This window comes from Paroedura picta, chromosome 4 (assembly GCF_049243985.1).
Source record: "Paroedura picta isolate Pp20150507F chromosome 4, Ppicta_v3.0, whole genome shotgun sequence".
Classification (NCBI taxonomy): Eukaryota; Metazoa; Chordata; class Lepidosauria; order Squamata; family Gekkonidae; genus Paroedura; species Paroedura picta.
The window spans coordinates 89,895,640-89,915,855 of NC_135372.1; the positions used below are offsets into that span (position 1 = coordinate 89,895,640).

At 40.7% G+C, this 20,216-nt stretch overlaps 1 protein-coding gene across 13 annotated transcripts in view; it reads right to left on the reverse strand.

Moving 5' to 3' along the window:
• The window catches only part of ST3GAL3 (ST3 beta-galactoside alpha-2,3-sialyltransferase 3), a 256,620-nt gene that overhangs the window by 145,260 nt on the left and 91,144 nt on the right, over positions 1–20,216 (reverse strand). For 12 of the 13 annotated variants that reach the window (XM_077334059.1, XM_077334052.1, XM_077334054.1 and 9 more), the window contains one exon: positions 12,919–13,011. The exons of the other annotated variant lie outside the window; for it this stretch is intronic. In XM_077334059.1, the coding sequence (XP_077190174.1) occupies positions 12,919–13,011 (93 nt within the window). The remainder of the gene's footprint in view (positions 1–12,918; positions 13,012–20,216) is intronic. 13 annotated transcript variants of the gene reach the window in all.

Below are 20,216 nucleotides of genomic sequence, written 5' to 3' on the forward strand. Positions count from 1 at the left end.
CATTATCTCTTACTTGGAAATGAAACCTGCTGCATTATTTATTTATTTACTTCCTCCATTTTTACTTGATTTTCTCCTCAATGGAGATCCAAAGTGGCTTACAACATTTCTCCCACCTCCATTTTATCCTCACAAAACCCTTAACCCTTGTGAAATAAGTTATGCTAAAGCATTTGACTGGCCCAACAGCATCCATCAAGCTTCCATGGCAGAACAGGAATTTGAATGTTCTCCCCCACCACCTTCCACAATCCTAATTCTTCATTCTAAACATTACAATACAGTGGCTCTCACTTATAGCAGTTTGCAGAACTACAGACTACATAGGAAACTCAACAGAACTGGGTTGTTCATTCATACCATTGTAGACTGGATCCCTGTTAAATCTTGCATTTACATAAACTACACTTTTCCAGAAAATGTGAGGAAATGCCTATTACTCTTTATTACTAATCTTGTAATCCATAATACCATCCGCAGTTACAGCTTTTCCACAGAGCAAGGCTAGTTAAAAAAAGAAAGAGGTTAATTTCACAAATATGAATGAGAAAGCATCCAGAAACTGATTACACAGCAGCATTAATCTTTTGCCCTGGAAGACGAAAATGAGTCTCAAAGTGGCTTACAATCATCTTCCCTTCCTCTCCCCTCAACAGACACTCTATGAAGTAGATGGGGCTGGGAAAACTCTGGCAGAACTGCTCTGTGAGAACAGCTCTACTGGGACTGTGAAAAGCCCAAGGTCACTCAGCTGGCTGCATGAGGAGGAATGGAGTATCAAACTTGGCTCTCCAGATTAGAAGCCATCATTATTAACCACTACACCAAGATAGAGACTTTTTCCAAACAGAGGCTAATAAAAAAATTCTACAAACAAGGTTGAAGGCCATACCTCAGAAATGGTAACTTTCCCAGGAATTACTCCCCTGATTATTACAATAAAGTTTATCAGTTCTTGGGTGTATTTTTAAAGGAAAGTTAAAAGCCCAATACTCTGCATCCTTTGCATAGCTAAATACAAATGCAAAGCAAAACAAAACACAGATCCTGGAATCTGATTAGCGGTGGTGCCAGTTTGCCAAGAAACAACTCACTTCAATGAAGAATAGTTTTAAAAATTGTCTAGAGGAACAATAGAAAGCATCCTTTGGTGGGACTCATCAGGAACAGCAACAGAGGAGAACATAAGGTGCAGAGAATTACACTCCTCATAGTACAAAGTAAGAACCGCTATAACATTTTTCAGTATTCAGGATATTTGACAGAAACGATGCCCAACCAACTACCCCAATCTAATAGGCTAATTTAATTTAATTTAATTTTGTCAAAAAAAATTGAAGATATAAAGGTTGCTGTCCAACGTACTTGGGCTGCTACAAAAAAACAGAACAGAATACATCAGAACAGGACACTGGCTTTGTGCAGAATGCTGTGAAACAAACTGCATAGTGCAGTGGCAAAGAAAGCACCCAATCCTGCTTATATACATATACAACATATCACCTCTCTACCTCCTCTACTGAGAGGGGTTTGCAGTGAGTTTGTAGAATGCAGAACAGCTCTCCTCAAACATATCCCCCTTTCATGATTTAATAGTCATTTAATTAAAACAAATAAATCCAACCCTATTAACCGACTGTATTTCCGCTGACAGGCAAAGCATCCAATTTCAGCTGCTTGAAGCAACAGTTCACAGGAGAGGTGCCCCTGATGATTTAGGAGCTGAATCAAAGTTCGACACATGTAGTCATTTAAAGTGGAATGCTATGGCAGTAAGATCAGCAAGAAACTTTTCTTTTATTTTCCCAGGATTAAAAATGTTCACAGCAGCACTCAAGAAGCAGAAGGGCCAGCTTCTTCAACAAAGAGACTAACCTACTTCCATTCTTTTTTACCCATGAAAGGCTCCTCCTCCTCTTAAGGCTGTTGCTGTGTTCTGAATAAAAATGGGGAAAACAATAAAGAAAGCAGGTGTCACAGGAAAGAACATGATTCTTTGATAGTTAAGCCACTGTGTCTGGGAGAGGAGTATATCTCACACCTTAAGAAATTACAGGCTAGTATGAGGAAATCTAAATCTTCTGTGGGATACTAAAGAACAATCTCAAGTTTTGCAAGCTGAGCTTGAAAGGAAAGTGTGGCAAAACAGTACCTTGGGGTATTTCTTCCCTGTCAAAATCTGCACCAGCCCAGTGTTAGGGTGCCACTCTTGTCTTATAACAAGTATTTTCACCCCTCAAGGACATCCAAGAGCAATGAATTGCCTTCCTGAATCAGAACAATGTCTATCTAGTCCAGCAATTTTTAAACAACAAAAACAGTCAGCCAAGCAAGACATTATGACAACAGCCATGCACTCTGTTCTACAGCAACTGGTAATAAGAATGTTTTCTACCTCTGAACATGAAGTCCCGCTTAGCTTATTAACTATTGGTAAGCTTGTCCTCTATGAATCTGAAAGATGATTAACTCAAGCCAAGTATTGACTTATGGAAGTGAATTTTATGCCAACACATGTAAATATGCTAATTGAGAAGGAGAGAGTAGAGTTGGTTCTTATATGCCACTTTTCTCTACCCGGAGGAGGCTCAAAGCGGCTTACAGTCGCCTTCCCTTTCCTCTCCACACAACAGACACCCTGTGGGGTGGGTGAGGCTAAGAGAGCCCTGATATCACTGCTCGGCCAGAACAGTTTTATCAGTGCCGTGGCGAGCCCAACGTCACCCAGCTGGCTGCATGTGGGGGAGTGCAGAACAGAACCTGGGATGCCAGATTAGAAGTCTGCACTCCTAACCACTACACCAAACTGGCTCTCCCCAAGAGCTCGTTTGGCTGGTGTGCACAGCTTCTGGTTCCATTTATGAGGCTTGGGGAATGATTGGTCTTTCCTACCTCTAAGCTTTCTTTCTTTCACTGTGATGGGAAAAAAACCTGTGTGCAAGTCAGTTGCTGGAAGTATGAGAAACATCAGTTAACATCAAGTTACCCTGATCAGATCTTTTTTATTCTTCTTGTCAAAAAAGCAATTATTATTAGGGTAAACAATGCCACCTAGAGGGCCTTTATTGTCTGTTGATCCAAAACTATGTATTCCACAGAAAAAGGCCAAAACATGTGTTAGATAGTCCAAGAGATCTACTAACTTCCTGGGAACTTGATAAAAAGGCACTGACTTTCTAAAAACTATGGTCTGCTGGGCCAGTTCTATTTAGATAACATTTGCCTACTCCGTCCATATCTTCTAACAGACTCCCAGTACCACACCCACAGGGGAGGGAGGAAACACGCCGAAGCCCTTTTGGCTTTAGAATTGAGTGCACAGTTGACCCTTCCCAAATGACAAAAAACTTTGAGGCTTTAGAGAGTGAGGTCTGATTGAATATCAGCAATTCTATCTTCAACATGTCAAATTCAGTTTTTAGGACTGAATTGGGCTTTTCTATTTAGGCTTTCATATTTGCGACACCCTGGACAATGGCTATTATATTAGGTGCTAACTACCCAGAGAAACAGATAAAGGTTAACAGGAGCAAGTGTGGTGGTTAGGAGTGTGGACTTCTCATCTGGACTGTTTATGCACTGAAGGTTTCATGCCGGGCTGCAGGCTGGAGTTTTAGTCATGGCAGGTTGCCCCACCTCTTCCAGCACTCACACGGGGAAGCATTTGGCCCGGTGTGCCTCATCCACCCCCGATTTGTGCCCTTGCACGGGAGCTGGGACAGTGAAGTTCCCAGTGCATAAACGGTCCTGGTGAGCCGGGTTTGATTCCCTGCTCCCCCCACATGCAACCATCTGGATGACCTTGGGCTCACCACAGCATTGATAAAGCTGTTCTGGCCAAGCAGTGATATCAGTGCTCTCTCAGCCTCACCCACTTCACAGGGTGTCTGTTGTGGGGAGAGGAAAGGGAAGGCGACTGTAAGCCACTATGAGACTCCTTCAAGTAGAGAAAAGCAGCATATAAGAACCTACTCCTCCTCTTCTGCTTTTTGTACCCCACTTTTCACTACCCAGTGGAGTTCCAAAGCAGCTTACAAACACCTTTCCCTCCCTCTCCACACAACAGACACCCTGTGAGGTAGGTGGGGCTGAGAGACTCGTCCAAGGTCAAGCTGGAGAAGTGGGGAATTGAACCCAGTTATCCAGATCTGTAGTACTGGTATCTGTACACATTAATATATACTGATTTCTGTTTCCACTCCTTAGCCTAATATAAGCGGTTTGAAGCTCCAGGAAGCTGATGTTCCTGGACACTGGAATCCAGGTGACTTGGACTACCACTTAGTGGTGATATACACACTTCACTCTCTGACATCCTTAGTATTCAGGGGACTTTGGGGATGGAAATGGGATAGACATAACCATCATTTTGCAGATGAAACCTTAGGAGAGAAGTCTCAATAGTCTGCACTACAATTTGGACCAAATGAGAGACCATTGCGACCAGAAACTTACTCATTTCAAAAGAGACATTTGAGAATTCTAACAGAAAATGAAAGTCTGGTGAGATTGTTCTGATACTGCTGAACATCTCCTGGTGGTATTACGATTCATTCATCTGAAACAAACTTTTCTTGAGGAAGAAGCCTAGAAACATAAATAAGACAGAGCCCCCTGTGTACTACTGGAAGAAGTGTGCCTACAATGGTAAAACAGATAAATAGATCAGCCTTGAAATGAAACATTTTGGAGCATGGGAGATAGTATACAAAACAAATGGAAAAGAAACCTAAACCAGAGCCCTCTTTTTGTATTTGTGCAGTTGGGGCAAAGACATATTCTCCTTTCCTTACTTTCTGCTCTAGACTACATCTTCAATATGGAAACATTTCTGTTTTACGGTTTTGGATCCTTCCTTCAGTCCAGGGCTGATTCTGCACTTATTCCATACTGATTTTACCTGTATGCTTGGCTGCCTATTTGTTGCTCCATGAAGTTAGCCATCAAAATCCCCATCAAATTCTGGCAGGAAAGTGATGTACTTTCCTTGGGACAGCTCTCAAAGAGCAGGGAACCAAATCCAGGCCAGTGAGGAGCAATCAGAATACCATGCAATCTCATAATCTTCAAAACCAACCCTGTGCAGGATGGGGTGGGAAGGCATATAAAAACTCCTACTGCCATCAGAGTTGGAATGCATCACCAAGGGAACCAGCAGCACACACAGCAGCAACTGAGGCACTTTGTATTTCAGGGGAATGTTAACAAGTGCCCCCACTCCGGAAACATTGGAGCTAAGCACCATGAGTTCAGAGACGATTCATAGTCAGGATCTAGTTCTCTGCTGTGACATTTTGGATGCCTGAAGTTAGATGCTTATGTGATGACCTCATGTCATATGCAGGAAGCCTTCTTACAAAGGGAGACTTCATGCTCCCGTGCTTAAGTAAAACTTAGCTTTTGTCTTGTCTGTTGAAATGAAGATTTTCCTCTCATATAGGGGAGCTGAAAAAGATTTAAGAGCATATCTAATTGCTCTGATCTTTAAGAGATTGATATACAGGGAGGATTCCTTTGCTAATCAAAATCCCCTCACCAGAAATTCCCCACAGTGAGACTCCACAACCCATGAGAGAGGCAGCAGAGAATACCTGAATGGCATGTTCATGGAACCCAAATTCCATTCCCTTGGATAAATTGTTCTCCTCAACCACCAGTCTAAGGACTGCAGCACACAGCTAGGGATTTAAAAATTGCATGATTGTGGATATACACTGAGTGTGAAAACCCTGAGGAACCAGTTCTGAAGTTCCCTCATTCAGAGCCTAGCATAAGGCACTGTGAAAGTAGTTGAGGTCAGCTCGCCCAATAGTTTTTGAATGCGTACTGCTCTCTGGAAGCTGTTGGGTGCAATGAATGACCCCACAGCTTGAAAGGCCTAATCCTGTCCACGGGCAGAATAGCCTTTCCTTGAACCAAGTCCTAACATTGTCCCAATTAAGTCCACTCACTGTGAAGGAGACATATGATTAAAAGGCCCAAGTCAGAGAGATTAAAAGGCCCCAGTCAGACCATGTCCACAGAGGAATGTAACTCTTGTTCAAAAGAAGCTTCAAGAAGCCAATCATCTAGATAAGGATAACTTCAAATTCCCTCAACAGAAAATGGGAGATGACCACTGACATGCATTTGTGAAAACCCTGGGTACTGTTGTGATACCAAAGGACAAAACACAATATTCAAAGCAAGAATCTCCATGCTGAAAGCTAAGAAATTTTCAGCAGTCTTCATGGATGGTTATGTGCTAAGGATGCAAACCATATGCCTGGGTCTAAAAGGGGGAGAATTTATCATTCTGAACTTGGCCACCTTCAATATGGAATGTACCTGACTATTTTCTTTTTGAAAAGGAATTATCTAAAGAAAAAATCTCCAGTACATTATGTTAATAGAATCTCCCTTATCACCCATTTAATAAGAAGGGTTTCCAACTCAGACTTCAAAAAAGGTCCGGGTGAAAGATGTTAGACAGATTGAAGGGAAGGGAAGAATTTAAAAAAATAATAATAACCATGATAAACTATGGATAGAACCCAACATCTTTACTAACTGAATACCAACTGAAAACAAACAAGTGATTACCAAATGCTGGGGGACAAGCAAGTCATGGGAAATATTTTCCTCTATTTGATTGTTTCCTGGGAGGTCTAGGCTAAGTTTCCCTCTTTGTTTCCCTTGTCACTCCCTGCTGTGATGGTGCTGAGGGTAAGACAAGCAAAATGACTGGAGTTGTTGCTGTGCAGGACAGTAATGGTAGGGCCTAAAATATTGGAAATAGTGTGTCAGAAAACATCTCAATTTCCTGAAGAGGAAGGCACTCCTGTAAGCCATAATGAGCTGGTGGTAAGTCTGTTCTTATTAATCCATTTCAGGGTAGAGTCTGTTCGGCTGCTAAACAGTTCCTTCCCTTCAAAGGGCATGTCCTCATCCCTAGCTCTAGGGTCAGTAAGTAGAGCCAGGGACAGTGTTACCTTAGAACTATGTTGGATGCCTTTGACAAGGGACCAAGGGACCAAGCCCTATGAAGATAGGTTGAGGGACTTGGGAATGTTCAGCCTGGAGAAAAGGAGGTTGAGAGGGGACATGATAGCCCTCTTTAAGTATTTGAAGGTTGTCACTTGGAGGAGGGCAGGATGCTGTTTCTGTTGGCTGCAGAGGAGAGGACACGCAGTAATGGGTTTAAACTTCAAGTACAACGATATAGGCTAGATATCAGGAAAAAAATTTTCACAGTCAGAGTAGTTCAGCAGTGGAATAGCCTGCCTAAGGAGGTGGTGAGCTCCCCCTCACTGGCAGTCTTCAAGCAAAGGTTGGATACACACTTTTCTTGGATGCTTTAGGATGCTTAGGGCTAATCCTGCATTGAGCAGGTGGTTGGACTAGATGGCCTGTATGGCCCCTTCCAACTCTATGATTCTATGATTCTATGACAACAGTCAATGGGGTGCCAAAAAGTATTCAGTTCCTGTCTTCCCAGCTTCTGTCCCTCAGCATGAAGGACTTTGGCCAAGGTTTTCTTATCTTTGAGGAGGAGGTCCAAATACTGCACAATCTGTTCCTAGAGGAAAATCTGGTACCTCCCCATAACGTAGGTTGGCTACCTGAAGACTCTTAGTACCAAAGATGTAGGTCTTCTTTCCCAGGGAGTCTAACTTGTGCCCTTCCTTGTCAAGAGGAAAGGTCTGAGCCTCTGCTACCAGAGAGTTAGCTCGGGTGTTGCATCAAAAACTCGCATCCTTCCTGTAAAGGTTTTCCAACAACTTAGCTGATGCAGGGATAGATGCTGGTATTGACCAGATCTAATTGTCATGTCCAAGAGACCTTGGTGCACTTGGTCCACATGCCTCATTTTATCTGAATATAGCAGCTTTAGGATTGGATCCATGGGTTTCAGATCCATTTAAGACAGATCTAGAACATTGGCCATATGCAGGAGTTGCTCTTAAAAAAGTTGGAGTTATTTGGTGGGTGAGGCTGGAAAGCTGGAGCCCACAGTACCATTTTATAAAGGCTTCATTTCTGAGGAGGGTGAAGTGTGCTGTGCCCCTAATGATACTGGAGTTGAAAGGTGCCCTTCAGATCTGAAAAGTCTTGAGGGCATACCCCATTAAAAATGGTGTGGCCAAGGAGGTTGATGGGCTCATAGACCCCCCAGTGGAAACCAAGGTGCCTTCAGCTTCCGTGATTGCTGAAGCGGCTGAACTGCGCTGGAGCATGCAACCCTACCCCTGAGCCTCAGGGGAGGGTGGTAAATAAATAAATAAAAGCTCACACAGATATGAAAAATAAAGAACTCTAGATAACAGATCCTCTCCTGATAGCTACAAAGAGAAGACTAATCCTCTTTTTTCTACTCACGTGAAAGTTTAGGAGGAAAATGTCAGCTCTGGTTGTGGAGGAGAAGCACTCTGATAGCTTAGAAACCTCTGGAATTTTACAGAATTCCTCTCCATGACAAAGTTTCACACACACAGTCCCATGTGACACTGCACAGAAGCTGCAAAAACTAAACAGTAAGTTTACTTTTTCTGTAAATGATCTGTTGTTCCTTGTAGGTGTAGGGAAATCTATTCACTAACATTATACATTCTCCTGGCCAGAGACAGGTCTCCAGGTCTCCAAGGAGAGAAGGGAAACAGATCTTCCTTTGGGCTTCTTACTTGCTGCCACAAGAATGATTAAGCAGTCACCTCTGTTGATGAGGTCAGGTGAGGAGGTTCCAAATTCAGTGATAAGAAAGTCCATGATGACTGAGCTACTTAAAAGAGGAAATGGATTTGAGAACAGCAAACCAGCCAGTCTGAACAGTCACTAACAACAATGAGGTGAGGAGTATGGTAGAAGGCCTCAGGCAAAATGCCATTGCACAATTGTGTTCAGCTTTGAGAAGACTTTCCATAGTACATAAGTCCTCAAATCCCTCAGCAAAACTTGTCTTTTGTATTTATTCTTTTAAGCAGTCTAGTCCTCCACCCCTCTTTGCAAATCTAAACTCTGCCAACAATATCTAAACTCTGCCAGGTGCTCTTTACAGCTGCCTGTGACTCACTCAGGATGAATCTAAGAATGTTAAATTCAACTTCTGGGAAGCTACTAAAGTAAGAAAAGCAGAATCCCAAGCAGAAGTGGGATGAAGAGCCATACACAAAGCCAAAGAATCTTTATTTAATCTTGGAAGAAAAAAATTGGAGCCCCCTTAAATGAATTTTAGTGCCATAAAAGAAAGCCAAATTCTTTTATTGAATGTGATAAACCACTGATGTAAGCTTAACCCTGTGGCAATTATTACCATACCTGGGTTTAGTTATAGTTGGGAAAAAAGAGGGTAAAAACACAGCAGATCTCAATTTACTTAGTTTCCACTATACTCCAATGCCAATTTTCTGAGCTGGAATTCCCCATGTAGCATTCTGTATCTCATTTACCAGAGTGAGAGTCTTCCCCTGCCACAGGTGGAACAAATGCATCCTTTCCCACACTTCTTCCACTCACACACTTGCCCCAGATTTTCCATCTTTCTTCTTTACTTAGTAACATTCAAGGGTGTAATGAATTCACCGGGTCATTATTCCATGGCTGAAGAAGCATTCATGTAAGCTGCTACACTCTGCCTATAAGAATTTGTGTGAGCTAAGAGCTCCAGAAAAGCCACTCAACAGTTTTATGAGGCAGAATAAATGAGCTCAAGATGACTTCTCCTACTCCTATTCCCTGGGCAAAAATCAAGCTACAGCAAGGTCTTTTTTTGGTAGGAAGAATGACTATACAGTGGCACTGTTGTACCATGGTGTGATATACACAGTACAAATGTAGGTCCACCACTCACTCCACATGGCCTGCGCCAAGATTCTCACCTTCAGGTGTGGCCTAGAGATCTCCCACAATTACAATTGACCTCCAGACCACCAAGATCAGTTTCCTGGCAAATATCTGCTTTAGAGAACAGACTCCAGGGCATTATACCTCGCTGAGGCCCCTTCCCTCCCCAAGCCCTATCCTCTCCAAGCTCCACCCCCCCTAAAATCTCCAGGTATTTCCAAACCCAGACCTGGCAACCCTACTCTTAGCCCATGTCCTGACAGGTCCATAAGCATCCCACTCCCAAATTCTTACGAGGATGACCAAATTTTATTATTTATGTATAGGCTGCCCCTCCCTGCAAGTAGGCTTGGGCATCTAACAACATAAAAACTTGTACAAAACATAGTTAAAACCATTAAAACAGTAATTAAAATTAACAATATAGGAGATATGTTTGTTTATTGACTGATTGATTCACCACCACTCCTGGACCAAGCCAACTTGTGGAAGTTTACAGTAGAACCCTTGATGAAAAAAATCAATAAAATTACAGAATTCCCAGGCAGCATAATCCTGGCAGGGCTTATTTGATTTTAGATTTCCTGTAGTAGTGGAGGAGAGAAGGGAAGCCCATTTCAATTTCACTGTTGCTTATCTTGGCCTTAACCATTCACCTGGCAGAAGAGTGCTGTTTTGCAAGCCCTTTGGAACTTTGATTTCTGCTGGCAGCTCATTCTACCAGGCAGAAGCTAGGATTGAAAAGGCCCTGGCTCTGGTTGAAGCCAGTTGCACACTGATGAGAACCTGATTCAGATGCCACACGGAATTGTGGCGGAACCTTGTAACCTCAATTTAGAATTGTCAATGTGAAAAATGATTATAAGAATAATATACTGATGGGAATCTTCTATCAAAATAAATCTAAGAAGAAACAAAGAAATATCATCTCTGGAATTTAATTCAGTTGTTTATTGTACTCAGCTATACATGCACTTCTCTAAGCAACAGGAAAGAGAGAACTGAGGGAGAGTGCAGAGCCCCTCCTTGGAGCACATGACTGTTAGGCAGGAAAATGGCTCTACCTGGGAGGTGCTCATCCTGTTCTGTTGCTAATGTGTAGCTAAAAAGTCTTCTGGCAGCTGGCCTGCAGGACTGCACAGAGCAAAGAAGATGAATGTCTAATTCACAAAAGTATGAAAACCTTACGAATTTGAACAAATTCATAAATGCTTCCAGAATCCATGTGATTAATTCTGATTGCAGAATTCAGATTTTGAAAAGTATGCAAATTTGAGCCTGTGTATTCACAGAAGAAAGTTGATTCTGCTGAAAAATATAGGACAATAATGAAGTACCAGCTTGTGATTCTAAATACTGTTCACAAATTCCTAACATAGGCTGGTACATTTCATATGGTTAGAATCATAGAATTGGAAGGTAACTCCAGTGTAATCTAGCCCAAGCCCTGCACAATGCAAGTTAAATACTAGAGATTTAGAAAGCCTAACCATATTGAAGCTTTGCTGCATTTTAGAAAATAGCTTACATGTACTCTGAAAAACACTAAGGAAGCAACATTGATAAAAAGTATACATTTCTTTAAGCATAAATTTTCTTTACCATCTCTTTCCCCCAAAAGTTGAGTTGTCTTTTTAGATTGCAGATGTATACCTCATTGCCAAACCTTTCATAATTTGCACAATACACCCATGGGCTGAAAAACACTGAATAGCCAGGACTTTTAGTTGGAAACTTTTAGAGGAAGAAGAGTTGGTTTTAATACCTCATTTTTCTTTACCAGAAGGAGTTTCAAAAAGGTCTTCTCTTCCTCTCCCCACAACAGGCACCCTATGAGACAGGTGGGGCTGAGAAAGCACTGCTCTGTGAGAACAGTACTATCAGGGCTTTGACGAGCCCAAGGTCACCTGTTGCTTGTCAAGACTGTACAAAGCCACTGCACCTAATGGGCCTCCAAAATGTCTGGGATCTATACCTACCTGTAGGGTTAAATTCATGCACAATGATCAAATCTTCACAGCAGGCCATATGGCAAAAGGACAACACTGAGGCTTCGGGGGGAAACTGGCTAGGAGCATATGTGCAACAAGCCCTGACTCAGTGGTGGGCAGGAAAATACTGAACTTCCTAGGATTTAATACTTGTTGGGTTTGCAAGGGAGGGGTTGAATGGCTGTCATTGCTGTAGCTACACAGCACCAGCCCTGGGAGAATTTGGAACGTTGCAATGTTGCAAGATGAGGTAAAAGAGGTAGTGTCATCAGGTGTGTAAGGAAACATTTAAAAACTTAGACTGGGCTGGATGAAGAATTTATCAAGAGTTCCATGGATGCCCAAATAAGAGAGAAAGAGAAGGGGGAGAAGCAACATTTTTTCTAGCCTGAGAAATCACAAAGGCCATGCTGCAGTGGCTTTGCTAGGGAATTCTAACCATCATGTAACTTAAAAGGATGTGATGTGTAAGAACAGGGACATCAAAAGGTAACCAAACAAGAATATGTAATTCTCAGACACAGATGCAGCTTTTTGAAGACTGCAAGGATAGTAAACTACTGTGAAGAGAAATCCAAGACCATGTATGTATGAACCAGTTTCTTAAGAGTGAAATTTATAGTTTAAGTTGTTTAACAGGCTGCTATCCCCAATCAACAGCACTGTTTTGGAACATGAAAGATGGTACTTTAGCCGAATAGCTTTTGGATTACACAGTATAATAAAATGCTACTATCTGGTCAAGCAATCAAACCTTTCAAAAATAAACTATGTAGTTCAGTTAGCAGTTCATTAGGGACAGTTTATTTTACATTACTGTATTTTCAGTCCATAACATTATAGTATAAGGGAAAAGATACTTTACATATATAGCTTCTTAAAGTGAGAGCACTCAATTCTCTCATTAAATCTGTCACTCGGTTATGTCCATGATGGTATACATACAAGCCTTTGCCTGGCCATTTTTATATCACTAAAAAACAGCCCAAGAATCTATTTAAATTATCATACAATATTTAGTCACTAGTTTTACGTGACACAAACGGGGGGACACAGGAATAGAAGAGCAGGGTTGTAATGTACAAACCTGGAGGAAAAGGACACTTACTTTGGGAAGATGGCAGTCATGAGAGCAGATGCATATCCAGGTTTGCAAACTCCTTCTGAGATGTTAGCATACTTTGATGCTAGCTCTGGAGGCCTGTAGAGAAATAACTAGTGTCAAGAACAACAACAACAATTGTGTCACCTTAATCCTTTTATAACATTTTGTTAAATAGCTGAGAGTGATAACAACAAAAATACTTCTCAAACAAAGCAAATCGGGAACATAATATACACCTGCCTTGGTAATGCTTTAGACACTGGGAAAGTTGGAATCACCAACCCGTGTTTCTCGTAAGATATTTAGTCTGAAAGTTTCCAACCAGAATGGACGTAAGCAGCAACAAAGTCTCGCTTGTCAGCTCATTTTTCTGTTGCATGACAGAGTTACAATGTCTAGGGAAATTTCTATTTGCAGATCAAATCTAACCAAATTACCACAAATTTCTACCAACCACTGTGGGAATGGAGCCAGTTGGCGTTCCTCTATCACAGGCCCAACATTGTTTCCCTAGCTGACTTTTTAATCACTCAGTCTATCTCACAATCAACTGGTATGTGAAAGCCTGAATCCACAACACTTTGCATTCTAAGGAGCGACACTGTGGTTAAACAATTAAACAGCCACTTGCTGTTTAAACTACTTGGAATCTCTGTCTCTTAAAGGCTATGCCTCATAACATGTATGAGTACCCCATATTTAGATGCAATTATATACAGAAGAATTGATGTTCTTTCTTTTTTCAATATTTTACTGACATATTAATGAAGAATATGGAAGGAATCGAAGCTATGTAATTTTTATATTACATGTTTAATATTTATGGAAATTACTTTGCTTTGCTTTAATATCCAGCTTTCATGTCAATGAACTGATTCTTTGTCATTCAGAAAGCTGGTAAGGGTAGAAAGTACCAACAAACATATGGCAATCCCATAGGGTTTTCAAAGCAAGAGACATTCAGAGGTGGTTTACCATTGCCTTCCTCTGCATAATATGACCATAAGATGCCTGTGACCTGGTGGCACTTTGTATACACAAAGGCATTAAGGAAGTGAGGTATCCTCCTGGAAGCACAGTTACCACAACAACTGCACAACTATTGGCTCCTTTTCTGCCCGTAACACAATTTGAACCACCATCTTTAAACACAACTGAAAGCTAGACAAACAATGAAGGCACAGGTCCTTGAAGCAATTTTCAAGCAGAGGTCACCCTATGCTAAAGAGTCCTCAGCCCCCTTCCTTCCAAGCCTTAGCAGAATGTATGCATGGCAGAAGCTCTCATTATCCTATGCTCATTTTCCTGGGTAATATACAAGAAGACAGCACTTTTAAATTCAATTTCATTATGACTGGTACTGAACTAGGAACTGTCCCATTAGATACTCAAGGGAAATCAGGGAGAAAGTCAGAGTGCAACAGAGATACAGATATTCTTTCCTCTATAATCGGTAGTATATTGTAATGTATCCTGCTCAGAATATCTACAGTTATGCACAGTATCAACCACAACACAAGTGTTGTGTTTTAATGTTGCTTTTAAAGCTACTTCAAAGTTTCAAATTAAAGTCTAAAGTTTCAAATTAAAAATTCCAAAGTTTCTTTAGTACCAATCCTATTAAAAATATCAAGAGGTCGGTTCCCCTGACTAATGGTGACTTACTGGTGCCATAACAGAACTGCTCGTCTTTAAAGCCACATATATACCAAGACACATTTTGGTATGAGACACAAACTTATTAAACTTTACAAAATGTGATAAAAGCTCATGTTCCAAAGTGCCACAAGCAAAACTAGTCTGGAACCTAACCACACTGGCCAGCTCCAGTTGCTCAGCACTGCCTCATTTCCCTGACTATTCTGACTATTTACACAGTCATCTTTTAGTTTTGCAAGACATTTTACCTTTTCAACGTAGTTTATTTGTCTGCTCTTATTAACCACTGCATATCTCAATCTTTATTAAACAGCCAAAGACATTCATGGCCATCTTGAACATTGACTGGAGACCTAATGGCCTAGACCACTTCAAAGAAAACTCTCAGATGTTCCTCACTATTTAGAGAGCATTGTGCAACTGTGCTACATATTGCACTGGATATAGAAAATTACAGGAATTGCCTCAAGATTTAAAAATTGTCTTCCCTGGCCACTGGCAAGCAAGATTCTATAATCTGCAGTCCTCATATATGAACCAAAATGACTACAGTCCAAACTACTTCGATGGAGCTTCCCGCTCCATTTTATTACCACCACAGAATACAATTTTAATTTTCTTCATTCTCCTGTCCTGCCCCCAATTTACAATACAGTGCAAAATTAAAGGGTTGCATTTACACATGCACAATAACCTAGAAAGAAGGGAAGTGTCCTCTGATAAAGTCCTCTGATAAATAATAAGAAAAGGAAGAAAATAAAGTATCATTGACATTTGTGCAGTGAACTTTCACAAAACTTAACCAGGTCCTGAGTAACACAGGAGCAAATATTATTTTCACATTTCCTGTACTAATTTTAATAAATAAAAGGTGTCAGTAGTTTAATAATCAAGTTTTAGCAGTAGCATGAGCTCCATATTCCATAAAACTACACTGAATCACTCAGCAAATTAATAGAATGTATAAACAAACCTATAACATGTGGTAAAAATCACTCACCAGTGTGTAGATGAACAGAGCAATTGCTTATTTGCCTCCCCAGGGGGGTGGGATGGGGCATCCTATCAACTCTTCATCAATTCAAGACTGTCTCATGATGCACATTCACTAGGGATCTGCCAGATCTAATTTTGGACATATCTAGTGATGAGCACCTACATTTTACATACAAAATATTTCCCACATAGAGCATGTTGTCCTAAGATGAATTGCTCATTAATTCTCATTCTGAACATGTCCCTTGATTGCAAATCAAAATATTTGAACAATAGGTCAGGTATAAACTGAGGAGCAAAATCTTTAACAAAAAAGGAAGGGAGAAAATGAACACAAATAGTTTAAAGTAGCAGAGATCTAGGAATGGCAGTCCCCAGGTGGGACCTGGGGATCACCTAGAATCGGACTAAAGAGATCAGTTCCCCTGGAGAAATAGGCTGCTTTGGAGGGTGGACTCCATAGCATTATACTCCACTAAGGTCCCTCCCTGCCCCAAATCCTGCCCACTCCTGGCTTCACCCCCAAAGTCTCCAGGTATTTCCCAACCCAGAGCTAGCAACCCCACAGAGATTTTACAAGATACTTGGGAATATGTCAGCTGCCATTTTAGATTCCTGGGCAACCACAGACTGAAAAAGGATCTGGAATAGAGGAGAAGGGGAAAGCAGAGCCAGGAAGGTAGGAAGGAAAATGGGACCAAAACAGTGGGAAATGGAGACAAGAATTCACATTGGTACCCTCTCTTGTTAATTATATTTTCCCTCTATTTCACTCTTTCAACTTTGTTCTTTGAACAAGCTTAAATAATTGCATTTGGCTACTCTTTCAACCTTCAGAGTTAGGATGCAAAGAGGTGTGTATTTATCCATTCGCATACCAGTTCATTGTGAGACAAACGGAGTTATTAGAAAGTCAGTTGGAAAAGTGATATATGAATGCCAACTGTTTTCATTCCCACTGATTTTTGCTTGGATAGAAACACTGCAATGAGCTCTTGACAGGCATGATGCATTCATAGAATCATAGAGTTGGAAGGGGCCATACAGGCCATCTAGTCCAACCCCCTGCTCAACGCAGGATCAGCCCTAACCATCCTAAAGCATCCAAGAAAAGTGTGTATCCAGCCTTTGCTTGAAGACTGCCAGTGAGAGATAAACCTCAGTCATGAATTCCTACTTCTGCCTCAGAGAGAGACAGAGACTGCCCTAAGTTAGGCTGAAAGAGAGTAACTAGCAGGGATTTGAACCCAGATCTTCCTAGTCTTAAACCAACAACTGAATCACTACAGCACACTAGCTCAGGGGCATGCAGCTGGAAAGGACCAGAATTTATCTAGTTCAAACCCCAACAAAAGACAAAGCCAAATATCCACAGACTAACTTGTATAATAAGAAACATGGAGAAACATCAATCCACTAGAGAAAGGCTCTTGGATAACCAATATTCTAGTCAACTTACACGAAAAAGTCAAGACACATAAAAATGAAAGTAACCTTCCAATTCAGCTATCCAGTCTACGTTGGTGGACCAATATTAAGTCACTGACCTAATATGCTGTGCTGCAATGCCCATAGTGTGCAGCTCCAGTCTGTAATAAACATGTTGGCTTCCTGAACAAACTCAAGCCTTAAAGTCAGGCCAGTTAGTGGCTAGTACTGCTATTTCTGGGCTCTTCTATTTATATCAAACCCAGCACTAAAACAAGGAGAAGCAAAAGAATCCACTTCCAGTTTTGTTAATGCTGAAAAGGAAAGACATTTAAACAAACACTAGTAACTCAAGCTGCCTGTGTTCCTAACTCAGGCTGCATCCATTTTTATGGTCTTCTTATAGTCTGGGTTGAGGTTCATTTGGATTTAAGTGGGTAAAGTTTGTTATTTTTGGCTCTCCTTTTATTTTGGAAAAAGACTCCAATTTCTGCACATTTTATTTCTTACAAGGAAGTTTGCAATTATTGCCCTTTCTAGTACAGTTATGGGAGATATAGCACAAGCATGTGATAAAACACAGACAAATCCTCAGAGTCTACGGAACATCTGGGAAGTGCCTAGTGGAGAAGCTCCCTCCTCCATCAATTTAATAATCTCCCCAGGCTAATATTGACACAACTCTGTGTATACAGGTACAATCACCATCTGATTGTAGCACAGCATCAAAATAAATACTATGCTTTTTTCTCCCCAACTAATCTTTTCACAAATCCTTCATGTGGATTTTATTTTATTTATTTATTTGTTCACTCATTCGTTAATTCATTCCATTTATATACTGCCCCTCACAGCAACATATCGAATTTCTTGTATCAGAATGCATGATACAATCTGCAAATTTATATTGTTTTGATTAATCGGCATGTTGATGTTAAACTATTCCCCCAGTAATAGGCTAGGTAAAGAAATAATTGTCAATTAAGTTTTAGACTGGTCAAAACACAAGGTGTACCATACCACTCATAATTTAGACATTTCTGAATTGTCCAGAAAGAAGTTCAGCTTACATAGTACAGCCTACCATAGTACATAGGTGGATGCTGTGGTGATTAAAGCTTTAGAAGTATGTCACCACTTAGCTCAATCAAATTCTGATCTACCCTCTTCCTGGCATGACAACTTTTCATTGGCAATGTGAATACAAGATATTTGATTATAATTCAAATTTACAATACAGGCCCTGTGAAATTTTCTACAGTGTGTATTATTAATATTGTCCTTCTCTTGATTTAGCAAAAGTATTTTCTCATTTCCTTTCAATCCCCATGAATCCTAGAGAATAGTAAGTAATCATTATCTAGCTGTGAATATAACAACGTGTGACTGACGTCACTGCAATTCAAGGAACATCAACAAGGAAGATGGAGATCACAAGAGAGGGAAAGTTATAAACAGCCAAATGTGAAATGCCTCCTTATATTTATGCTAGTTGAATAATTTCCCACTAATTGTAGCATCTTAGGATCTTAGTCTCTATTTGCCTCACAGCCAAGAAGCAAAGGGAAATTCTCCCTTTTGCTATTTGAAACCAGCTCCCATGCCCCCTCCCTTTTTCCCCTTTAAAGTACTGGTAGCAGAATAGAGGAGCTAGTTTCAAATACAGTAGAGGTTGAACCCCCTCTCCCTTCCCTGCATGACCCAAGGTTGCACAAGCCTGTAATTAGCAGCTGACCATCTGAAAGAGACACATGAGCTTTGTTTCATCTGTCTAAGCACTTAGGCATGAGTCATGGTGTGCTATTATTCAAAGCCTAATTTTACCAAAGGAAGTTTCTCATAATTTTGATCTTAGTTTATAGAATGATAAAGAAACACCTAAGAGAGGCTTGGTGAGCTATAACTCAGTTCAGTTGTCCTTTTCCCACAAGTCATACAAGGGCTGTCACAGCATCACCAATTAGAGTACCATTACAAAGATACAGATCAGCAGCAGAATGCTACAGGGACAATCATGGCTACAAAAAACATCCACATAACTAAATCATTTTTGTCACCAAGATCATCATTCAAGATATAATATCCATGCACTACAAATCTTTTCTTCTGTAAACCTCTGCCTTTCTGTCCCATATGGAAAAACTTTGTTTTCTACCTCTGGAATCTGCACTATTCCCAGTTAGAGACTGCATCTTTACTGGAAACATTCAGTGAAGGTTTTCTCTGTGCAAATAAGAATACCTGATACTGAACCCAGGGAGCCTGTTTTGATACAATGCTAGGACTATTGTTGTTGTTGTCAGCCATTCAGCCTCTTGGCATTCCCACAGCACAGCCACCACCATGATCCCCAATCCCAGACCGCCTTCCTCGGCCATGCAATGTTCTGGCAGGTGTCCATCCCGATTGTGTCCAACCACCACACCCTCTGTCGGCCTGGTTTCCTTTTTCCACTGACCAATCCTAGCATAATTGCTTTCTCCATTGAGTTGGATCACATGATATGGCCAAAGTAAATGAGCCGGACTTTTGTGATTTTGACTACCAGTGATATATCAGACTTTATGTGTTGTAGTATTTCCTTGTTTGTAACTTTTGCTGTCCATGGAATATGTTAGGACAATTACCAGTATCTTTCACAGATGGATGAAGGCTCTCTGGAGAACCATGCTACATGTAGGTTGGCTCAGAAAATGGTGATCTCAAAGATAAAAATAGACATATTTCAATATATTTATTTTTGTTAAGGGCCTTAAGGAGTAGTAATATTGGGAAAATAATTTTTAAAAATATGATATGCATAATTTGCAGAATCTACGATGAGGATTAATTAGTTCATAACATTAAAACTCATGCTCTATCTTTGACATACTTACCTGTCAGACATACAATATGACTTAAACTTTTAAATATATGTTTATCAGGAAGATGAGTGCAGGCAGAGGAAGCTCTGCATTGATAGACTAAGTTATTCAAAAGTAAGCCCTTTGTACTACAGATAACAAGAACAATAACACTGGGAATGTAAATACTTGCTCTGTTAGAGTATGCCACTGTGGTTTAACACTTTCAAAGTACAACTACAGGCCATTCCCAAGTTCTGGAGCACCATTCTTGGGAGAGCTCACCAAAGAACTGTGTTTCAACAATCTTTACAGAATGCTACTTTCAATCAAAAGTAACACATTTTGGCTGTCTCATGGGTTTCAAAAGAGAAA